Source organism: Pseudopodoces humilis, chromosome 15 (genome assembly GCF_049639895.1).
Source record: "Pseudopodoces humilis isolate 2021_Gansu_Grassland_sample_001 chromosome 15, ASM4963989v1, whole genome shotgun sequence".
NCBI lineage: Eukaryota > Metazoa > Chordata > Aves > Passeriformes > Paridae > Pseudopodoces > Pseudopodoces humilis.
The window spans coordinates 19,670,198-19,690,000 of record NC_142214.1 but is presented as its reverse complement, the minus strand read 5'-3'; the positions used below and the strand labels follow the sequence as shown (position 1 = coordinate 19,690,000).

The 19,803-nt window shown below is 55.8% G+C and overlaps 3 protein-coding genes across 10 annotated transcripts in view; 2 read left to right on the top strand and 1 right to left on the bottom strand.

Annotated features, from left to right (window-relative positions):
• The window catches only part of LOC102107001 (endothelin receptor type B-like), a 10,694-nt gene extending 8,072 nt beyond the window's left edge, over positions 1–2,622 (top strand). The window contains exons 6-8 of one of the 2 annotated variants that reach the window (XM_014256398.2): positions 1–20; positions 597–705; positions 1,341–2,622. The exon at positions 1–20 is cut by the window's left edge and continues 114 nt beyond it. In XM_014256398.2, the coding sequence (XP_014111873.2) occupies positions 1–20; positions 597–705; positions 1,341–1,490 (279 nt within the window). In that variant the 3' untranslated portion in view covers positions 1,491–2,622. The remainder of the gene's footprint in view (positions 21–596; positions 706–1,340) is intronic. The other variant, XM_005527497.3, reaches the window with a different exon arrangement.
• Positions 2,623–2,636: 14 nt separating this feature from the next.
• On the bottom strand, positions 2,637–5,592 carry LOC102107187 (DNA-directed RNA polymerases I and III subunit RPAC2-like). Its single transcript, XM_014256438.2, has 5 exons — positions 5,469–5,592; positions 4,529–4,626; positions 3,520–3,596; positions 3,169–3,251; positions 2,637–2,816 (listed from the first exon to the last, which is right to left on the bottom strand). The coding sequence occupies exons 1-5, from the start codon at positions 5,496–5,498 to the stop codon at positions 2,769–2,771; spliced, it is 336 nt and encodes a 111-aa protein (XP_014111913.2). The 5' UTR covers positions 5,499–5,592; the 3' UTR covers positions 2,637–2,768.
• On the top strand, positions 5,552–19,447 carry VAMP7 (vesicle associated membrane protein 7). Of its 7 annotated transcripts, XM_014256546.2 has the most exons (10): positions 6,873–7,380; positions 7,483–7,702; positions 7,957–8,059; positions 10,203–10,358; positions 11,911–11,968; positions 12,420–12,557; positions 15,065–15,155; positions 15,425–15,492; positions 16,925–17,017; positions 17,762–19,447. In XM_014256546.2, the coding sequence occupies exons 4-10, from the start codon at positions 10,213–10,215 to the stop codon at positions 17,828–17,830; spliced, it is 663 nt and encodes a 220-aa protein (XP_014112021.1). In that variant the 5' UTR covers positions 6,873–7,380; positions 7,483–7,702; positions 7,957–8,059; positions 10,203–10,212; the 3' UTR covers positions 17,831–19,447. The 7 variants fall into 7 exon arrangements, with proteins under 7 accessions (XP_005527429.1, XP_087918618.1, XP_087918620.1 ...); XM_088062492.1 differs by lacking the exons at positions 6,873–7,380; positions 7,483–7,702 and adding an exon at positions 5,567–5,610; XM_088062494.1 differs by lacking the exons at positions 6,873–7,380; positions 7,483–7,702 and adding an exon at positions 5,571–5,610 and having other exon boundaries at positions 10,200–10,358.
• Positions 19,448–19,803: the final 356 nt, after the last annotated feature.

Below are 19,803 nucleotides of genomic sequence, written 5' to 3'. Positions count from 1 at the left end.
AACCGCTGTGAGCTGCTCAGGTAGAGCCCCCAGCAGGTGACACCGGCCTGGGAGCCCCGGTGGGACCAGCACGGGCCCTCTGGGGCTTGGACCACACTGGGGGAGTTGCCTTCCACCTCCTGCTCTCAGTAATTCCTTGTCCAGACGGCACCGCCCTCCTGATGGGCACAGAGAGGGCTGGGGGGGCATGAGAAGGGTTAAATTAAATTTGGGAATGTCTCGGTGAAGCTGAGGTCTCCTGGGCATGGGAACATTCCCAGCAGGGCCCAGGGCTCCTCACTTTCTGCCAGGTGTGAGGTGCCTGTCTCCTTCCCCTTGCAGCCATCAGCCAAAATCCAGCCCAGGCCAGGCCCTGCTGTGCTGGGGTTTGGGAACATCAGGAGCACCAGGAGAAATCAGAGCTCGTGTTCTTGACTTCCTCAGGGAATGCTCCTCACAAGAAAAGTTGTTCTTCTTCGGGAAGGATGGATTTGTGCCCAGCTCTGTCACCAGCCACTGCTCCTCCACGGAAGCAGGATCCCAGGCCAGGCAGTTTGGAAATTCCCACTGTTCTCCACCAGCTTCTGACACATCTGTTCTCTCCCTTCCCACCTCAGTTTCCTCCTGGTGATGGATTATTTCGGGATCAACATGGCCTCCCTCAACTCCTGCATCAACCCCGTGGCTCTGTACTTTGTCAGCCGGAAATTCAAGAACTGCTTCCAGGTAGGAACGAGCCCTCCAGAGCTCCTGCCCGCCAGGCCCAGGGGCACAAGCTGATCTCATTCCTCATCCCAAATTCTCCCTGTTTGGTACCTCTCTTCTCCAAGTACACCAGAGATCAGTGCCCTGCTGGGGGGAGGCTTTTGCCAGAGCAGGATTTAGGACAAGCCAAAAATTCCCTGTTGTTCTGGGGCAGGAACATCCCCAGGAGCAATCAGGGGCTGGGGCTGCTCCAGACTCTGAACCCAAGATGCTGGGAGAGAATTTTCAGGAGCAGTGAAGCCCTGAGAAAGAAAGGGAAGGAGATGGGATGAGATGGGCTGGGCTGGGATGGGATGAGATGAGATGGGTTGGGATGGGAAGGGAGTTGAGCCCAGCTGAACATCACCTGTATTTTCTGTCCCCTAATGATGAGAACGCAGAATTACAAAAAATGCCCCGAATTTCAGTATCCTCATTTCCCACCCTCACCAGCCCTATCCTGGAAAACCTGCTCCCAGCAGAGCTGCAGGACAGCAAGGCTCAGCAATTCCCAGCCTGGTGCTGTGCAGGGACGCCTGCTGGCACAAACATGGGAATATTTCCTCCTCTTTTCCCATATCCCACACGTGTGATCTCCCCACCTTGTGTCTCCCCAGTCCTGCCTGTGCTGCTGGTGCCAGAGGCCGGCCCTGAGCATCACCCCCACGGATGAGAAGGGATCTGTTGGGAAGTGGAAAGCCACGGGCCAGGAGCTGGGGCTGGACCGGAGCAGCTCCCGCCTGAGCAACAAGTACAGCTCTTCCTAAATCCCTGCCACCATCAAGGACAAGGCACAAGGACAGCGGGGCCCCTCCGATCCTCTCCCAGGCTCTTCCTGGCTGGGCCTGAATCAGCTTTGCCTCCATGTCCTACCCCAGCTGGAAGGAGCTGGAGCAGCTCCAAACCCAGCCCCTGACCCCAGCGCTGCAGGACAGGGAAGGGCATTCACATCCTCATGGGATCTTTCACTTCCTCGCAGGAAAAACAAGGGACCTCTGGCCATTTCGGAACGTGGGGCGGGGGGAAAAGCGTGCGGGAAGGGAAGGAAGGTTGGGGTGGTCACTCTGAGATGGATGTGGGGTGAGGAGGAGAGGGAAAGCGACAATTCCCAGCTGGAAAAGCCAACCAAAGCTTGGATAAATCCCTGTGAGGGACAGAGATGTCCTGGTGGTCACGTGGAGGTGGGAAAGGCAGTGGAGAAGGTCCAATCTCAGCTGGAAGAGCCACTGGAACCGTCTCAAATATGGGAAAGGGCTCTCTCCAATTTATTATTGGCAATAATCCATCCCCACATTTACATGCCAATAATTCATCCCTAAAAAAAAAGTGATTTTCCAGCAATTTTCAAGGCCAGGTTGGACAGGGCTTGGAGCACCCTGGGACAGTGGAAGGAGTCCCTGCCCATGGCAGGGGTGGGAGGAGAGGGAGTGAAGGTCCCTCCCAACCCAAACCAGTCTGTGATTGCAATCCATGTGATTCCATGTGACTGTGAATCCATGTGATTCCATTCTAACGTTCTTGCCAAATTTTTCAGAAAAACCACATGAAAAAGTTGTATTTACCAGGTTTGTGATGATTTTTTTGTTGCTTTTCCCACATCTCTCCTTTCCCTCTCTCTCCTTTCCCTCCTTCCCCCTTCTTCCTTGTCATGGGAAAAAATGGAGAGAGGAAAAGGAGAGACAAGAATTGTAATTAAAATGTTTTCCAGGTGTTGGGGTGGATTTTTAGCTTAACTTTCACTGAAATGTAAATATTTTACAAATAAATCATAAAGACAAATGTGTTTCAAGGAAAACAGAGACTGAGGAATATCAAGACCAGCCCATTTTCCATAAATTTCCCAATCTATGGAGCAATCTGTGTCCACATTCTTTGACCTTCCACCCCTGTGCTGAGCAGGACACAGCATCCTCTGCAGCAACTAAATTAATAAACTTTATTATTAAAAAAAATACATTTATTAATAAAGAAAATACTCGTTTGGACACAGGGAATTCAACACACAGAGGTTACACATCCATGGACATCCATGCCATTCCCAAAGGCTACTGCATCTCCTCCTCCTTCTGTGCTCTGAACTCCTTCATGCTCCTCTGAAACAAGAGCAAAGCACAGATGTCACCAGAATGTCCCTGGGGTAGCACGGAGCCACCACCCTGCTGTGCTGGGCTCCTCTGCCTGGAGCCTGGAAAGGCTGGGAAGCTCTGCCACAGCTCCAGGTGCTTCTGGAAGTGACTGAAGCTTTACAATCACTGCAAGGGAAAGGGAGCCAGGCCATGCCATGGGTCAGGCAGAGCCTGTCCAAAAAAACTCCCAGGTTTTCCTGCCAAAGGCGTCTCCAACCTCAGCCTCCTGCTCTGGGATCAGGGGCCAGAAGTGACCCTGAGCCCTCCAGGAATGGCCCAAGGGCCAGAACTGACCCTGAGCCCTCCAGGAATGTCTCACCTCAAAGGTGTTGAGCACATGCTGGCAAACACCCATCAGGTCATTCAGGCCTTTCCGGAATGGCTCCACAGCAGGAAGGGTCCCTATGGGAAAAGATGGGAGAAGATGGATTAGAGAGATGGGAGGTGGCTTCCCAAGGGCTGTCCTCAGCTCCCCAGGGGTGTGCCCTCTTCCCAGCCCCACAGCTCGGGGTGCCAGGGCTGCTCCCAGCCAGCCCAGGTGCCTGGAGCCAGGGATGCTGCTTCCTGCTGCAGAGGGCAGGCAAAAAGGGCTTTTCCTTATTTAACAGACTCCTGGTGGGAAGCTGGCACGAGCAGGGGGAATCCCACGAGGACAGGGACACAGCCTCACCTCTGGTCTGGATCCTGAAGTTGATCTTGCTTTCCGAGGGGTGTGTGATGCAGTAGCCACAGAACTCCACGTCAGGGCTGCAGGAGGGCAGAGAGGAGAGGGAGCAGTGAAACCCAGCCCAATCCATGGCAAATCCCAGGGGAGTCAGAGGCTCAGGGCACCCCAGGCCTGCTGGGGCTCTGGATGTTTCTAGAATGACTTAGGGGAGGGATGTGCTGAGGGCAAACTCCCTGTGTGACCTTGTTCCCTCACACCCATCTCTCTGTGAGCTGAGCTGGAGCTCTGCACGGCAAGGACACGGCTGGCACCACAACCAGAGCAGTGCCAGCTCTGCAGATCCAAACATGGGATCCTGGATGCCTGGAACTCTCCCTGTAACCAAACCTGCTGCTGCTCTGCTGGGTGGAACAGGCTGAGTGCTCCAGGGAACTGGAAGAGTTCCCAAAATGTTGCAGGGCCTCTTCCTCCAGCTGAGGAACTCCACTGAGCTGAGTGCTGGAGCTTTGCCCCCAGCTTTGGCTGGCAGTTTCTTTTGTGTCATCACAGTGATTTATCAAAGGGGCCTTAAAGCCCATCCAGTCCCACCCCCTGCCACGGCAGGGACACCTCCCACTGTCCCCAGGCTGCTCCAAGCCCTGTCCAACCTGGCCTGGGACACTTCCAGGGATGGGAAATCCACAGCCTGTCTGGGCAGCAAATGGAGTCCAGGACTCAGCTACTCCTCCAGCAGCTCAGGAGGGACTGAAAGCCCTGGGCTGAGCTTAACTTGAGCTCTTGGGCAGGGGAGGGTGTGGGTGGAGGCTCAGGGGAGGCTGGTCAGGCCCCTCAAGGGCTGTTGGTGCTCTCAGGGTCCTGCCACAGCACAAGGAAAAGGAGGAGCAGCAGGTGGGAGCTGACACAAACACTGGACACAGAGGGAATTTGGGATTATCCCAGTGAAAGCTGAGGTGTGGGTCAGGAAGGAGAAGGCCAGAGCAGGGCATGGATGTCCCTCGGAGGCCCCACTCACTTCTTCATGACCATGTAGCGCAGGGAGTTGCCCAGGGTGTGATCCTCGTCGTGCAGCACGAACGTGACGCAGTTCCCGTCCGTCCCATCCGCCTGGATCTGCCAGCAGCAGAAGAGAGGAGAAGCTGTGAGCTCCCTCCAGCAATGGGAAGAGAGGAGAAGCTGTGAGCTCCCTCCAGCAGCAGGAACAGAGGAGAAGCTGTGAGCTCCCTGAGGTCAGGGACACCTGAAGGGTGAGGACCAGCTCCCACGCTCAGCTCCCCAGAGTAACTGGGAGGGTTGTAGATCTCGCTGGGCCACCTCTGGTGCTGCTGGGGGAGCAAAACACCTTCCGAGAGGAGGGAAAGCTCCAAAATTCCACCAGGTGTTAAAGCAGGTTCAAAGACCTGCTGTTGTGTTCCCCACAGGATGATGGCAGGGTGTCCCTTGGAGCCATCCTGACAGGATTTGTCCTGGTCCCGATGCCACCCCACCGCACGTGAGGCTGCCCTAGCACTTAGCCAGCCTTGGGTGAAATGAATTGGGCAGGACTAGAGGTCCTTTTTAATGGGGATGACACACTCATGGAAGCACGGGATGGTTTAGGCTGGAAGAACCCTCCAAGAGCACCGAGCACAGCCTGCCCAGCCCATGTCCCCGGGTGCCACATCCACACACGGCTTTAAACCCGACGGGCACTCCACCACTGCCCAGGGCCAGGGCTGGACAGCCCTTCCCACCAAACCTTCTCCCCTAACATCCCCCCTAACCCTCCCCTGGCACAATATTCGTGCTAGTTCAGGGTAAACTGGGGAGAAAACTTCCGAATGGAAGCAACCGAATGGTGGAAGAACCCGCTCCACCTCCCGTGAGGGAGCGAGCGCGGCCCCGCCGACCCCGACCCCGGCCCCGGCCCCGGCCCCGAGCCCGGTGCCGCTGTCCCACGTCCCCGTGCCCCTCACGGTTTCCAGCGCGGTGCCGGTGCCGGCCATGGCTGTTCCGGGCCCTCAGCCCCGGGCTCCCGGCGGCCCCGCGGCCGGAAACGCGTCGGGGCCGGGCCGGGCCGGGCGGGGCCGAGCGGGGCCGGCGGGGCCCGGAGCGCCGGTGAGCGCGGGGGGCTCCGGGCCGGGGCTTTGTGTGCGGGGTTTGGTGCGGGGTTCTGCGGGGTTTGGTGCGGGGTTCTGCGGGGTTTGCTGCGGGGTCCGGCCGGGCACAGCCCCAGCTCCAGCCCCGCGGGCGGCAGGCGCTGCCGGCCGGAGGAGGCCGCGCTCGGCAGCGGGGGCAGCGGGGTTACTGGGGTGATACTGGGGTGATACTGGGGTGATACTGGGGTGATACTGGGGGGTCATGGGAGCGCTGCTGGGCCATGAAACTGCTGCTGGGCCATGGGAGTGCTGCTGGGCTGGTACTGGCCTGTTACTGGGGTGATATATCATGGTGTTACTGGGGTGATACTGGCGTGTCATGGGACTGCTGCTGGGCTGTTACTGGGCTGTTATGTCGCGGTGTTACTGGGGTGATGCTGGCCTCTTACTGCGGTGTTATATCGTGGTGTTACTGGGGTGTTGTTTCCGTGTTACTGCTGTGTTACGGGGGGTGTTATTTCCGTGTTACTGGGGTGTTACTGGGGTGTTATATCATGGTGTTACTGGGGTGATGCTGGCCTCTTACTGGGGTGTTATATCGTGGTGTTACTGGGGCATTAGTGGCCTGTTACTGGGGTATTATTTCCGTGTTACTGGGGTGATACTGGCGTGTTATATTGGGGTGTTACTGGGGCATTAGTGGCCTGTTACTGGGGTGTTGTTCCTGTGTTACTGCTGTGTTACTGGGGGTGTTATTTCCGTGTTACTGGGGTGTTACTGCCCTGTTACTGGGATATTACTGGCCTGTTACTGGGATATTACTGGCCTGTTACTGGCCTGTTACTGGGATATTACTGGCCTGTTACTGCCCTGTTACTGGGGTGTTACTGGTGGGTCATACAGGGCTGTTACTGCTGTGTTACTGGGATGTTATTGCCCTGTTACTGGTGTGTTACTGGCCTGTTACTGGTGTGTCATTGCCATGTTACTGGGGTGTTATTAGTGTGTTACTGGTGTGTTACTGGGATGTTGTTTGTGTGTTCCTGGCTTGTTACTGGGGTGTTACCCATGTATTACCAGCATGTTATTGAGGCGTTACTGGTGTGTTACTGGTGTGCTACTGGTGTGTTACTGGTGTGTCTGGGAGGGGACAGTGTCAGGGATTTAGCACTGCGTGGCTTAATTAGTTAGTTAATTAATCAGTGAATCACTGGTGGGGTGCGGGGAGGCTGGAGGGGGTCGGGCTCTGCTCCCAGGGAAGAGTGACAGGATGGAGCTGTGCCAGGGAGGTTTAGCTGGGATATTGGGAATATTCCCACCTGGAAAGGGCTGCCCAGCCCTGGCACAGCTGCCCAGGGCAGTGGTGGAGTGCCCATCCCTGGAGGGATCTAAAAGCCACATGGATGTGGCACTTGGGGACGTGGGTTAGGGAATGGTTGGACTCGATGGTCCTGGAGGGCTTTTCCAGCCTAAACAATTCCCTGATCCCGTGCTTTGGGCTGCGTGTGTTCCCTTTTTAGAGAGCTGCTTACTCGATCACCGCTGTGTTGTGTGTCCTTTCCCCCCTCCAAACCCTGCAATGCTGCTTCCAGGAACGGTGATGGGGCTGGAAGAGCACGTGGAGTCATTTCCTTGGTGATTTGTTTCCACAGGGATGCAGTGGGGGAACCTGAACTAAACTCTGTGTGCAGAAGGGAAGCCGAACCTGGGATAAGTTGGAGCACAAATGTGGCAATTCCCAGGCTCAAAACGAGCAGGAGAGCGCCAGGGCTTCACGCTGGAATATTCTGTAATGAAATAATGATTTTTCCAGCTGGCCAGCAGAGGTTAAAGGGAAGCTTGGGCTGCTTTCTGCTGAGCTCACCCTGCTCAAACGATCTCTTTATTGCAGCAGTTTGCAGCTCTCTGGATTGCAACACCTCCCCTTGTTCCGTGATTAAACAGCAGCGTGGTGCCCTTTGCCTTCTGTAAGAGGATTTCTGGAAGTGCAGGCAGGGACCTTCCGTGGCTCACTGGCACTGAGCTGGGAACCTTCTGGACCAGAAGAGTCGCTGGAAAACAGCAAATCATCCTTACAGGAGTCTGAAACATCGTGCTGGGGACTTGAGCCTGTGTGTCTGATGTTCCTTAAAAGGCTTTTCTGTGCCTTTTTTCCGTGTCCTTGTATTAGGAAGGAATTGTTCCTGGCAGGGTGGGCAGGCCCTGGCACAGGTGCCCAGAGCAGCTGGGGCTGTCCCTGGATCCCTGGAATGTCCCAGGCCAGGCTGGACAGGGCTTGGAAAACCCTGGGATGGTGGGAGGGTGGCAGGGGTAGCACTGGGTGGGCTTTGAGGTCCCTCTTACCCAAACCCTTCTGTGTTTCTAGGATCCTTCAGTTAAATCCCAGAGGCGCCTCTGACAGCAGCTCGTGCATCTTGCAGTGTCTTTTTGGAAGGTTTGGTCTTGGCTGCTTCCAGCTGTGTAATATTGTAAGTTTAGATAGAAAAAAGCTCCTCAGAGGGGTTGATTGGAAGGGATTTCGTGGCTGTAACTGCTGAGGAAGGACGTTCTGTAGCAGTTTAACAGATTTGTGTTACTAGCAGGAGTAGCACACGGCTGGTACGGGGCTGCTCGGGGAGAAAAGTGCTCCTTGTTAATCTCTTTTACTCCATTGAACCAGTTCTGCCCAGAGCTGGGGCTGCTGTTACTGCAGAGCACGGGGCTCTGTGTCCTCAGTACAGGACCAGGAATTTGGGGAGCTGAGGAGTGAATGTGGGGAGCTGAGGGCTGTGAATCCAGGGAGGTGAGAGCCGTGGGCTCAGGGAATTGAGGACTGTGGGATCCTGCAGTGCCAGCGAGTGTCACCTCAGGGCTGTGAGTTCCACCAATATCTGATAATAAAAGAACAGAGATTTGCCTCGTCCACTCCCCAATCCTCAGTTTGGGGCTGCATTTGTTCTGCCAGGGGGCTGAGGTGTCAGTGTGGGCTCTGTACCCCGAGTTTCAGCTGGTCCTGGCAGGGCAGGGGACAGGTTTGGGGATGTGTTTTCTGGTACAGCTGCTCCTTTCTGTGGCTCCTGGGTGACTGCAGGGGCAGACAGTGGTTTCCTGGTGCTGGACACTCAGCTGATTGCTCAAGGGGTGTTTGTGATTCCAGGCTGTGCCCTGGTGTTGCTCCACGGGCCTGGGGCAGCCCTGGGCTGGCCAAAGTGTCCAGTGGCTCTGGAGGGACAGGAGGGTGCAGTGAATTCCCTGGGCTTAATTAGCTCACGGTATTACTTAAGACAGGAGCATTTTGATCTTAAAATGAGCCAAAGTGGAGCTGAAACATAAAGGAATTCCTTGGAAGCTTCCTGCAGGAGCCAGCACCTTCACCTGACGAGCAGCCAAGGCAGAAACCAGACCCAACAAGGTTATGAGGATGGAAGAAAACTAAACCTTGGATAAATCCCATTAAATGCTGCTCACAGCAGAGGGAAGGGCAACCCCAACAGCCAGGGAAGGTGGGGCTGCCCCTGGATCCCTGGAAGTGTCCAAGGCCAGGTTGGATGGGGTTTGGAGCAGCCTGGGGTGGTGGAAGGTGGTCCCTGCCATGGGGATGGTCCCGAGGTCCCCTTCCAATCCCAGCCATTCCATGGTTCTGTTCCCCCTGGCAGTGCTCCCAGGTGTGGAGTCTGTCCTGTGAATAAATCCCTGACTTTCTCCTTTTCCCTCCAATGCTGGGCTCAGGCCTGTGGGGGCTTTGGAGATGCCCTGGTCGCTGCTGGCCAAGCCTGGATCTGGGGAGCTCAGCCTGCCCTGGTGAGCCCTGCTGGGGTTGGATCTCCCTTCAGCGCCTCCTTAATCCAGAAGAGATCCCCAATTATCACCAGGCAGGGGGAGGGAAAGTCTGTGTGCAGGAGCTCACAGCATTCCTGCTCTGGCTGTTCCAGAGAGGTCTCCTGGGGGTTTGAGATAGATCCTGCCACATCTCTCGAGGCACAGAACACAGCAGGGAATAAGCAGGGCCTAAGTGCAAAGTGAAAAACGAGATTTTTGGGGTTTTGCAGCGTCCTAAGTCCTTCCTAAGCAGAAAAGAGGCTTATGGATGTGTGGGATGAGCGGGGCAGCTGTGCCAGCTGGGCTCTGCCGTGTGCTCCATGTGCTAGATCTGGCTCTGGCCCTACATTAATGTGCTGATGCCTGAGCTGATTAAGAGTGTCCCTTTCTGTGGCAGCAGGGATGATTTTCCAGCTCTGGAGACTTAGGGACTCCCACAACGGTTTGGGTTGGAAGGGAGCTTAAAGCTCATCCAGTTCCAGCTCCCGCCACCTTCTGCTACCCCAGGTGGCTCCGAGCTTCATCCAGCCTGGCCTTGGACGCTTCCAGGGATCCAGGGGCAGCCACAGCTTCCTTGGGCAGCCTCAGCTTTGCCACCCTCACAGGGCAGAGGTGATAAAATCCCCTTTTTCTGGAGGGTTTTGTGTCGTCGTGAGCAGAACCTAAAAGGGGAAGTGAGAGAACTTTGTGGTGTCCTGGCTGAGTGCTGGCCACGTCCTGCTCCCTGTGCCAGGGGACACTGTGCAGGCGCCTGTGCCACCCTGCAGGTGCCTGTGGCCAGCTCCTGATGTCACCTGGTTTGTCCCCAAGCAGGAGAGCAGCCATGGCCATCCTGTTCGCTGTCGTGGCGAGGGGCACCACCATCCTGGCCAAACACGCCTGGTGTGGGGGGAACTTCCTGGAGGTGACCGAGCAGATCCTGGCCAAAATCCCATCTGAGAACAACAAACTGACCTATTCCCATGGCAAGTGAGTAACCCCTCTCCTTGGCTTGGGGGGACTTGTGGGGCTGCATGAGGGCTGGGACAAACTGGGTGTATTTGGGGGGTTTTTCTGTGATTCTGCAGTTTTTTTCCATCCAAATTCCCGTTTGGTGGAATGTGCTATCAGCTCAGTGGCTGCTTCTGTCCCCCACAACTCTGCAGCATAACCAGGATTTGAGTTCAGCTCCAGCAGCAGCACAAGGCAGTCGGTACAGAATCAAGTTTTTCATTTTTATACAATTCCAAAGTGAGCTGGAGGGTGCCCAGCCATGGAATCTTTGGAGTTTGGCTTCTGGAAGCTTCTCCTGGATTTTCTGAACCTTGAACGTGGCTTTAGGTAAAACTGTCACCCTTCTTGGGCTGCCTGTGGCTCCTGGGGGCTCTGAGACAAGCTGTGCTCACAGATGATGTGGAGTCATCCAGAGCTGCCCCAGATCCAGCCTGCAGGACAGAGGGGCTTTCCCAGGATTTTTCCAGCTCTCTGAACCGTTGGTCAGTGTTGGTAGGACAGGGAGGAGATGCTCCATCACCCTGCACGTGGGAAGTGGGTGAGTCAATGGGAACAAACTAAAATAACTGTGGAAATCCCAAATTTAGAGGTGCTGGGGCCCATTCCAGCTCTTTTTTTTTGGAATTGGCAGCGTGGCTGGATCCTCTCTGGTGCCCAAGCTGTTGTGTCAGAGCTGTTCTGAGGATGCAGGAGATGAGAGCTGGGCTGGGCTGGGCTCAGGAGCACAGCCAGTCCCTGTGGGAGCTGTTTGGGAGGCACTGCCTGCTCTGGGGCCTGACACACCTTGGATGCTGCAGCTCTTCCCTCCTGCTGGAATTCCAAGGATAAATTTCAATATTTTAAGTTACTCCTATAAGTGAAAGGAAATGACTTTGCCTTGATTTGTTCAGCCAAAAGTTGAGTTTGAGGAGTGCTGCATTTTTAGAGGTACCTGGGCAGAATGTGGGAGCTGTGAAGCTCGATGAGCACTTGGAGTTCCTCCTGTCTGGAACCTCCCAGGGATCCTCTGCCTTGCCAGGGTCCCAGCCTATCGGCTAAAAAACTCCCTGGATTCTGTCCAAGATAGTTTTTCCTCTTCTGAAACAGGAAAAACTTTGAGTTTCTTTGAACTTCTTAAATTAATTTAATTAGTTCTTCTTGTTTTTAAGAAGATCTACTGTGTCTTTTGTATAAATCCCCAAGGAAAAGCATCAGGCATCAGGAATTCTTGGGTTACTCTCTCTCTGCCGTTGGGATCCTTCTTGGACTCTCTGAGGAGCCTGCAGGGTGGAACCAGACGAGTTTCACCTCACTCCTTCCAGGGGAGTTGTGGATGTAGAAGGATTTTTGAACTCTATTGTGGGAGCAGACCCTCATGGCAGAGACCTCTGCCCCAGCCTCACTTCCCTGGATGTGTTTATCTGTGCTGGGGTTTCCTCTTGCCAGCCCCCAAAGGCCCCACAGGCAGCAGTGGCTTCTGGAAAATTGAAATTCTGGAAATGTGGCAGCTTCCAATGAGGTTTTGTTTCTTCCTTTCAATTCCCTGCAGTTACCTGTTCCATTACATCTGCCAGGACAGGATCATTTACCTGTGCATCACTGATGATGTGAGTACTGGGGACACAGCAGCAGCCCAGGCAGGCCCTGGGGGGTTTGGGAATTTTGGTTTCCATATGCCATTATTCTTATTCAGGGCTGTTCTGAGGTGCCTTTTCTCCCACTGGAGCTACCGTAACCTCAGATACAGCTCTGAACTCAGCCTGCAGCTCAGAGCTGTGGGGTGGTTTGGGTTGGGAGCCACCTTCAAAGTCATCCCATTCCCACCCCTGCCATGGGAGGCACCCTCCAGTGCTGTGCATTGTGAGTTTGGGGGTGCAGGTGTTGGCTTTGCCCCGTTTCTGGCTCGGTGCAGGGGCTGGTGCTGCTCCAGTTGCCGGTGGCGTTTGCCTGGTGCTCCTGAAGGAGCTCCTGGAGCTGGCCCAGCCCCTGTGTCACACCCAGCCAGACCCTTCCAGCCCTGCCAGCTTGTTCCTGACCTTCTCTTCCCTCTGCTCGCAGGACTTTGAGCGCTCCAGAGCCTTCACGTTCCTGAACGAGATCAAGAAGCGCTTCCAGACCACGTACGGCTCCCGGGCACAGACTGCCCTGCCCTACGCCATGAACAGCGAGTTCTCCTCTGTGCTGGCTGCACAGCTGGTGAGACCCTCAGCCCAGCCCTGCCCAGCCCAGCCCAGCCCTGCCCAGCCCTGCCCAGCCCTGCCCTGCCCAGCCCAGCCCAGCCCAGCCCAGCCCAGCCCAGCCCAGCCCTGCCCAGCCCTGCCCAGCCCAGCCCAGCCCTGCCCAGCCCAGCCCTGCCCTGCCCAGCCCTGCCCAGCCCTGCCCAGCCCTGCCCAGCCCTGCCCTGCCCAGCCCCTCCCAGCCCTGCCCATCCCCGCCCCGCCCCGCCCAGCCCTGCCCAGCCCAGCCCTGCCCAGCCCTGCCCAGCCCATCCCAGCCCAGCCCTGCCCAGCCCAGCCCAGCCCTGCCCAGCCCATCCCAGCCCTGCCCTGCCCAGCCCATCCCAGCCCTGCCCAGCCCAGCCCAGCCCAGCCCTGCCCAGCCCATCCCAGCCCTGCCCTGCCCAGCCCAGCCCAGCCCTGCCAGCTCCCCCTGGAATCCTCCTCAGCTTTGAGGTGTCCCTTGGGTTAGACAAGGTGTCCTGTGAATGGTGGCTTTAGGGCTGTCCCCAGGGTGCCTGAAGAGGCTCCTGGGGCAGAGGCTGGACAGAGTTAGAGGAATAAAGTGGGGATTTATTAAAATCCCTTCAAAGGATGCACCTTGGGCAGTGCAAGAGCCTGGTCATGGTTCCACCCAAGATGGACTGTGAGTCAGGAGTTTTCACACCTTTATAGGTTTTGGTCCATTTCCATATTGGGGTTAATTGTACAATTCCAGCTCCAGGTGATGCAGTCCCATCCTCCCAGATTGCTCTCCTCAGTTCCCTGCTGTTCACACATTTTGGGGCTGAAGCTGCAGCGATGTCCTTGGTTCTGGGGCTGGAAAAGGATTGTTGTGTCTGCCTGGGCTGTGAGGAGAACTGGCTGACGCTTTATCTGAAGTTCAGAGTTACGAACCAATGCAGTGCCTGGAAAATATGAAAGCCAAGACTTAAGGCATCACTGCTGGGGCTGTTCTGCAGGGAGGGCTTGGCTCTTTGGAAGGGGCCAGGTCTGGGGGTGTCACAGCTGCAGGAGGAGGAGCCCTTTGTGGGGACAGCAAAACTCTCCAGTGTGGGAATTGTGGAGCAGTCCCAGCTGTACCACTTGTGGGGTGGGTGCAGGGTGAGGCCAGGGCTCTGAGGGAGGATTTGCACCTGAGCTCCTCCTGCCCGAAGTTTGCTCTGGAATCTGGGGCTGTGCAGGTGGTTTGGAGCAGGGAGTCAGGGGAGTTCATTCCAGGAGCTGCTCCTTGGCTTGCACAGCAGGGGGAGAGCCAGGAATAACAGTGCAGTGGGTAATGAATGGGATTAACTCCTGGTGTGTGAGGAGGGAGCCTTTCCTCTCCAGGCTTTGATATGTGGGGACTGAAACCACCCAAAGTGCTGACTCATCACTTTATAAGCTGTTCAGGGCTGGAATAAGCTGGAATTGCCTTATCAGAAAAGCCAGGCTGTCTTTGGAGCCTTGGGGCTGATATTCCTCTAAAATCCCAGCCTTCCCATCTCCCTCAGGAAGAGCTGCCTGTCCGAGCTTTCCCACATTGCAGGGATCCAGGGCCCAGCTGAGGGGAGTTCAGTGCTGACAGAGCCCTTCCCTCCCCTGATCCTGTGGGATGTGAGGGCTGACATTCCCTGGAGGGTTCTCCAGGAGGTTCCTGTGTGAGGCAGAGACCCAGCCCCAGCTCCAGTGCAGCACTCGGATAACCCTGGAGAGGGAGGCTGTGCTTCCAGTGAAACCAGTGAAAACCAGTGCCCAGGGTGGACAGTGGCCAGTCTGAAACCTCCTGGGGATCTGTGTGATCACGGGGCAGAGCAGTGAGTTAAAATCCATGCAGGAGTGGCAGAGCTCAATTCCCTGGTGCTGGCTGGGCCCTGGGCTCTGCAGACCCTCAGGCTCCTGTGAGCTGTGCTGGCTCGTGCTGCTCTCAGCCACCCCGAGCTCCTGAGCTGCAGCTCCTGTGCCGTCACCAGAGGATCCCTGGGATCCCAGACTGGGGGAACAGGCTGAGACAAATCCCTGGCACTTGGGAAGGGAAGGGAGCGGGAGGGATGACAGGAATGGTGACACACCAGAGGGGCTGGCAGCAGCAAAGCTGTCAGGGCACAGCTGCACCCAGGAGGTGACAGGGGAGATCCTCTGGGATGGCTCCAGGACATGGGATGGCTCCAGGACATGGGATGGCTTCTGCCTGCTCCATTCCTTTGGGGAGAGCAGTCAGGCCCCTCAAACTGGCCACCTTCAACATCTGCTGTGGCATTCCCAAACTGGTGGCTTCTTGAGGCTCCTGTTTTCCCTGGATCCTGGTTTTTGAGGCTCCTGTTTTTGCTGGATCCTGGTTTTTGATGCTCCTGTTTTCCCTGGATCCTGGTTTTTGAGGCTCCTGTTTTCCCTGGATCCTGGTTTTTGATGCTCCTGTTTTCCCTGGATCCTGGTTTTTGATGCTCCTGTTTTCCCTGGATCCTGGTTTTTGATGCTCCTGTTTTCCCTGCCTGTTCTCTGTTGCAGAAATACCACTCAGAGAGCAAGGGCCCAGACCAGGTGGCGGAGACACAAGCCCAGATTGATGAACTCAAAGGGATCATGGTCCGGAACATAGGTACTGCTTCCCTTGGGAAATGCTCTCTGCAGCTGCTTTTCTTTTGGGTTTGGGTCTGACCATTCCAGGTAGAGGGTGAGATCTGGGATTGATCAGAATTCAGTCCCAAAATGCAGCCTGGGTGATGTGAGGCTGTTCCCTAAGTTCCTGCTCCTCCCAGGAGGGCTGGAAGCTGCAGCCAGGAGCTCCTGGCCTGGGGTTGGGTGTTGGGAACTGCTTTTTGCCCTGGGATTTCACCTAAAAAGCTGGATTTTTGTCTCTTTCTCCAGACCTTGTGGCACAAAGAGGAGAGAAGCTGGAGCTGCTGATTGATAAAACAGAGAATCTCGTGGATTCGGTGAGTCTGGGGAAATCCCTGGGTTACTGCACCAGGGAGCAGCGAGGTGGGAGCAGCACCTGGAGACACCTAAAGGGACACAGAAGCACCGAGACCTGCAGGGAATCCTTCCCCCTCCTTCAGGCTGTTTCCCAGCTGCATCCCAGGTTGGGAAAGGTCCAGCTTCCCCCTGCTTCCTGTGCCAAACCAGCCAGGGGTGACACATCCCTGACCTCATCCCTCGTGCCCAAGGTGGGGAAAACCCTCTCGTTATCTGCAGTGATGGGAGAGACAAAAATCACAATTTACACTTCCCTGGCAGCCTGGGCTGAAGGCAGCTGGATGCAAACAAACTGGAAAATGTGCATCTGTGGAGTTGTTCTGATACCAGCAGGGAAAGTGTGGCTGATTTAAAATTAAAAAAAAAAGCTGAGTTGTTGCATCTAAATAATCCTTGAAGACTCTGGAGCTTCTTGGAGTGTTTCTGAGGAAGTGAAGACTTAAAAAAACCCCAAATAATGTAATTATAAAGCACAGTTATCTAGCAAAGTGCTGTGCACTCTGGAAGCTTTTTGTCTTTCCTTTGGGAATCCCTGGCCCTGGCTCAGCATCCTCCTCTGCAGCATCCTGGCTTGGTGCCCAGCTCCTGTGGCATCCAATCCTCGGGCTGGGGCAGTGCCAGGAGCTCCTGTGGGGGGATCCAAACATCCCTGAGCTGGCCCAAAGCCCTCCTGCTTTGCAGGGGCAGCAGAGATGCCTGGAGCTGATCCAGCAGGGATGGAGCTTGACCTGGAGCTCCCAGGTGTTCAAACCTGTCCTCAGGTGGTGAAAGCTCAGGTAAAAATTTAGGGAAAGGGACTGGAATTCCTTCAGCAGCTCATGCAGGACCTGTCCCAGGGAGTGCTGGCTTTTGGAAAGCACGAGGAAATGAAGGGATGGAATATCCTTCAGAGGGAATGTCCCATGAGGGAGCATCCCTGGAGATCCAGGGCTGGCGTTCCCCACCTCGGGATGGGCTCCGAGGCAGAGCTGCAGCTCCCAGGGATGTGGCTCCTGCCTGCTGCAGCCTCCTGGAGGGTGATTTGTAGGAAAAGCTGGCACAGCTGGGATGAGCTGTTGGAATGGCTGCTTCCAGGGGCAGGGACATCCTGCCTGAGCTGTGTGGGCCATGGCAGTGGGAATGGCTGTGCTGACCCGGCCTGGGGGTGTCTGGGGGCATTTGGTGCCCAACACTATTTTGAATGTGTGGAATTGCAGGGTAAGAGCGATGGGACAAGCACAAGCTTTCCAAAACAGCTGTGGCTGCCCCTGGCTCCCTGGCAGTGCCCAAGGCCAGGCTGGAGCAGCCTGGGACAGTGGAAGGTGTCCCTGCCATGGCAGGGGTGGCACTGGATGAGCTTTGGGTCCCTTCCAACCCAACCCATCCTGGGATTTTCCTTGTTCTCTCTTGCAGTCAGTCACTTTCAAAACCACCAGCAGGAACCTTGCCCGAGCCATGTGTATGAAGAACCTCAAGCTCACCATCGTCATCATCATCGTGTCCATTGTAAGTGTGGAGCCTGGAGCTGCTGGAAAGCCCTGGAAACCCCAAACCCCCGTGGCTGTCCTGGGATCTGTGTGTGCCCAGCTCTGCCTGGAGGGCACTGTGTCTCCTGGTGTGAGGAGAGGGTGAAGGGCCTGGACAGTCAGAGCTGCTCAGCCTGGAGAAGAGGAGGCTCGGGGGGGACCTTGTGGCTCTACAGGAGGTTGTGATGAGATGGGGAAATGGGCTCAGGTTGGATATTTTAGGAAAAGTCCCTTCCCTGACAGAGAGATGAAGGCCAGGGCAGTGCTGGGGTCACCGTGGAGGTGTTCAGGAGAGGGGTGGATGTGGCACTTTGTGGATGGTTTAGTGGACGTGGGGGGATTTGATGGACTCAATGCTCGTGCAGGTCTTTTCCAACCTTTGTGACCCTCTGAGAGGAGGCAGGAGCACCATGTCCAGGAGCTGCCCCTGCTTGCCCCAGCAGCAGCTGAGGTGCCCTGCTGGAGCTGGGGTGGCGTTTTAGTCCTGGTGGATCTCGTTCTGAGACTCTGAAGTTGCTTTTTTTGGTTTTGATCTCTCAGGACTGCGGGTGGAGCAGCTGCAGGGTCAGGGTGGGAAGCACTTTGTCACCTCCATGGGGACAGGTCTCAGCAGCAGGGGTGTGGAGGGACAGGAGGGTGTTACCCAGGTTCTTCAAGGCTTTGACCATGTGGGGTTTCCAGGGAATCCCTAATTCCCTGTGGCATTCCCGTTTTCCCTCCCCAGGTGATCCTGTACATCATCCTGTCGGCCGTGTGTGGCGGGCTGGCCTGGCCCAGCTGTGTGCAGAAGTAACTGGAGCTGGAGCTGCTCACCAGGAGATGAGGCAGAGTGTGGAGAAGGAACCTCCAGAGTGACTCCTGCCCGTCACCACTGCCACCTTCCACCTCCCATCCCTCCAGGACTTCAGACTGTTTGCCTTATCACCCAGACAGACCCAGCTGGTCCCGCAGCTGTGACCCCAAGAGTGGGCTGGGTTAATTACTTGAAAGGATTTTTGTGTTCCTTTTGCTGTCCCAATGCCACCCCTCTGGAGGGTTCTGTGCACGCTGGCCCCGTGTGGCCTCCCCTGGGTGGGGACAGGAGTGGCTGCAGCTGTCCCACCTGGGATGGAGCTGCCCCACAGAGGAGGTTCAGGGTGGGCTGAGCCAAACTAACGGGGACAGGTGAGTTTGGGGTCCCACAGAGCTTCTCCTGCACATCTGGCCACATCTGGTGGCTCCCAGTGCTGCAGCACGGGGAGGTCACGGTGTCACCCAGGTAGGAACAAGTGGGGCTGGGCTTTGTGCACTCACAGGTGGAGGTGCTGCTGCTGCTGGGGACATCTCCCTGTTGCTGCAGTGACCCTGCAGGCAGGAGGGGGTGTGGGGTCACCTCAGCGTGTGCAATGGCTGCCTCTTCATCCTCACTTCTCCCTCATCTCCCCCTGGGCTGAACAGACACAGCAGAGGGGATGGTCGCACACGGTTCAGAACCTGCTTTCTCACAGATGATTTCTCCTGCTCTTCTTTGGAGGGTGGACTGCAATGAATAGAATTCTGGCACTGGCTACGGTGAATTTGGGGCCAGTCTGGCTTGCTGAGGTGTCAGGGAGCTGCTGCTTGTGCTTCTCCTGGAAGGTGTGCACTGCAACTGGAGGGCAGAGGAGGGCTGGAGTTGGTGGCCAGTGACTTTCTCCAAGGTCTGAAGGAGAAAGGCTCTGCCAGAGGATAAACCTTCTCCTCTGGGAGGATTTCAGACCAAACCCGAGGCTGGTAACCAAATGCAGGCTCAGGGGCGCCGTTTCTGTGCTAGCTGCACATCTCCATCCCAGGCCAGGCCTGGCTGAGGAGCTGCAGCTGCTGGGGCATGGGCGAGGGCTGGGGACACTTCTGTCCTGGAGCTGATGGGCTCCTTTCCCAGGGAAAAAATGGAAACACCCTTCAGGGGGGGAAGGGGAGGCTTCTTTTGGTGCCTGAGCCGGAGCACGAAGTTGGTACCAGGAGGTGACACTGGCGGGGTGGGGACGTGGCTCTGCTGCTCCTTCCCGTGTGGCACTGGCCATGGAGCTCCCCAGCAGGGCCAGGTAAAGAGTTCCCCTAGTAACAGTGACTCCTTTGGATTTGTCTTCTGCTGGGCTGAAGTTTCACCGAGGGTGATTGGATTTGATCTCCACCAAGTGCCAGTGGGCACTGGCAGCCGCTTCTTTCTGTTCCGAATGTAAAGCTTGGAGCCCCCTCCCTGCAGCTCCTGCAGCCCCAGGTCCAGCTGTGCATGTTTTAGGGATTGTGCTGTTACCATGTTCATTTGGATGATTTCTTGTCTTATGTACAAATAATTTTTAAAGAAAATCCTTTTCCTTCTCGAGGATGCACTGAGGCATTAGTATAAAAAACCATTACCTTGATTTCAATAAAATTCCTGTACAGAAAAGCAGAGTTCCGTAGTTTTGTGGAAAACCTACCTTGGGAATGCTGTGTGCAGAGGGAGGTTTTGGAAACAGACTTATGCTTCAGGATGAGAGTTGGATTTCCTCTTGGACTTGCAGGAACTGTTGGAGTTGTTATCTCAGTTTGAGGCAAAGCTGCAGTTTAATAGTATCAGCCAGGGTTTGGGATGATGGAGAACATTGGGAGCTGAAGGGAGATCACTTGGTGTGAGAACAGCCCAGAAAAATGAAATTATAAAATTAAATTAACAGCTGCTGAGTGTTTTGGTTCTGACAGAGCTGTGCTGTGCTCCCTGCTGAGGGGGAACAGCCTCTCCCAAGTGCCTGCCAGCATCAGGTT

What these genes read in the sequence shown, in the direction of transcription:
- VAMP7 (XM_005527372.3), top strand. Translation starts at nt 10,213, where the DNA reads ATGGCCATCCTGTTCGCTGTCGTGGCGAGGGGCACCACCATCCTGGCC. An exon ending in CAGAGAATCTCGTGGATTCG is followed by an intron (nt 15,493 to 16,924) that starts GTGAGTCTGGGG and finishes TCTCTCTTGCAG; the next exon opens with TCAGTCACTTTCAAAACCAC. An exon ending in TCATCATCATCGTGTCCATT is followed by an intron (nt 17,018 to 17,761) that starts GTAAGTGTGGAG and finishes TTCCCTCCCCAG; the next exon opens with GTGATCCTGTACATCATCCT.
- LOC102107187 (XM_014256438.2), bottom strand. Translation starts at nt 5,498, where the DNA reads ATGGCCGGCACCGGCACCGCGCTGGAAACC. An exon ending in CCGGCACCGCGCTGGAAACC is followed by an intron (nt 4,627 to 5,468) that starts GTGAGGGGCACG and finishes TGCTGCTGGCAG; the next exon opens with ATCCAGGCGGATGGGACGGA. An exon ending in CTTCAGGATCCAGACCAGAG is followed by an intron (nt 3,252 to 3,519) that starts GTGAGGCTGTGT and finishes CTTTTCCCATAG; the next exon opens with GGACCCTTCCTGCTGTGGAG.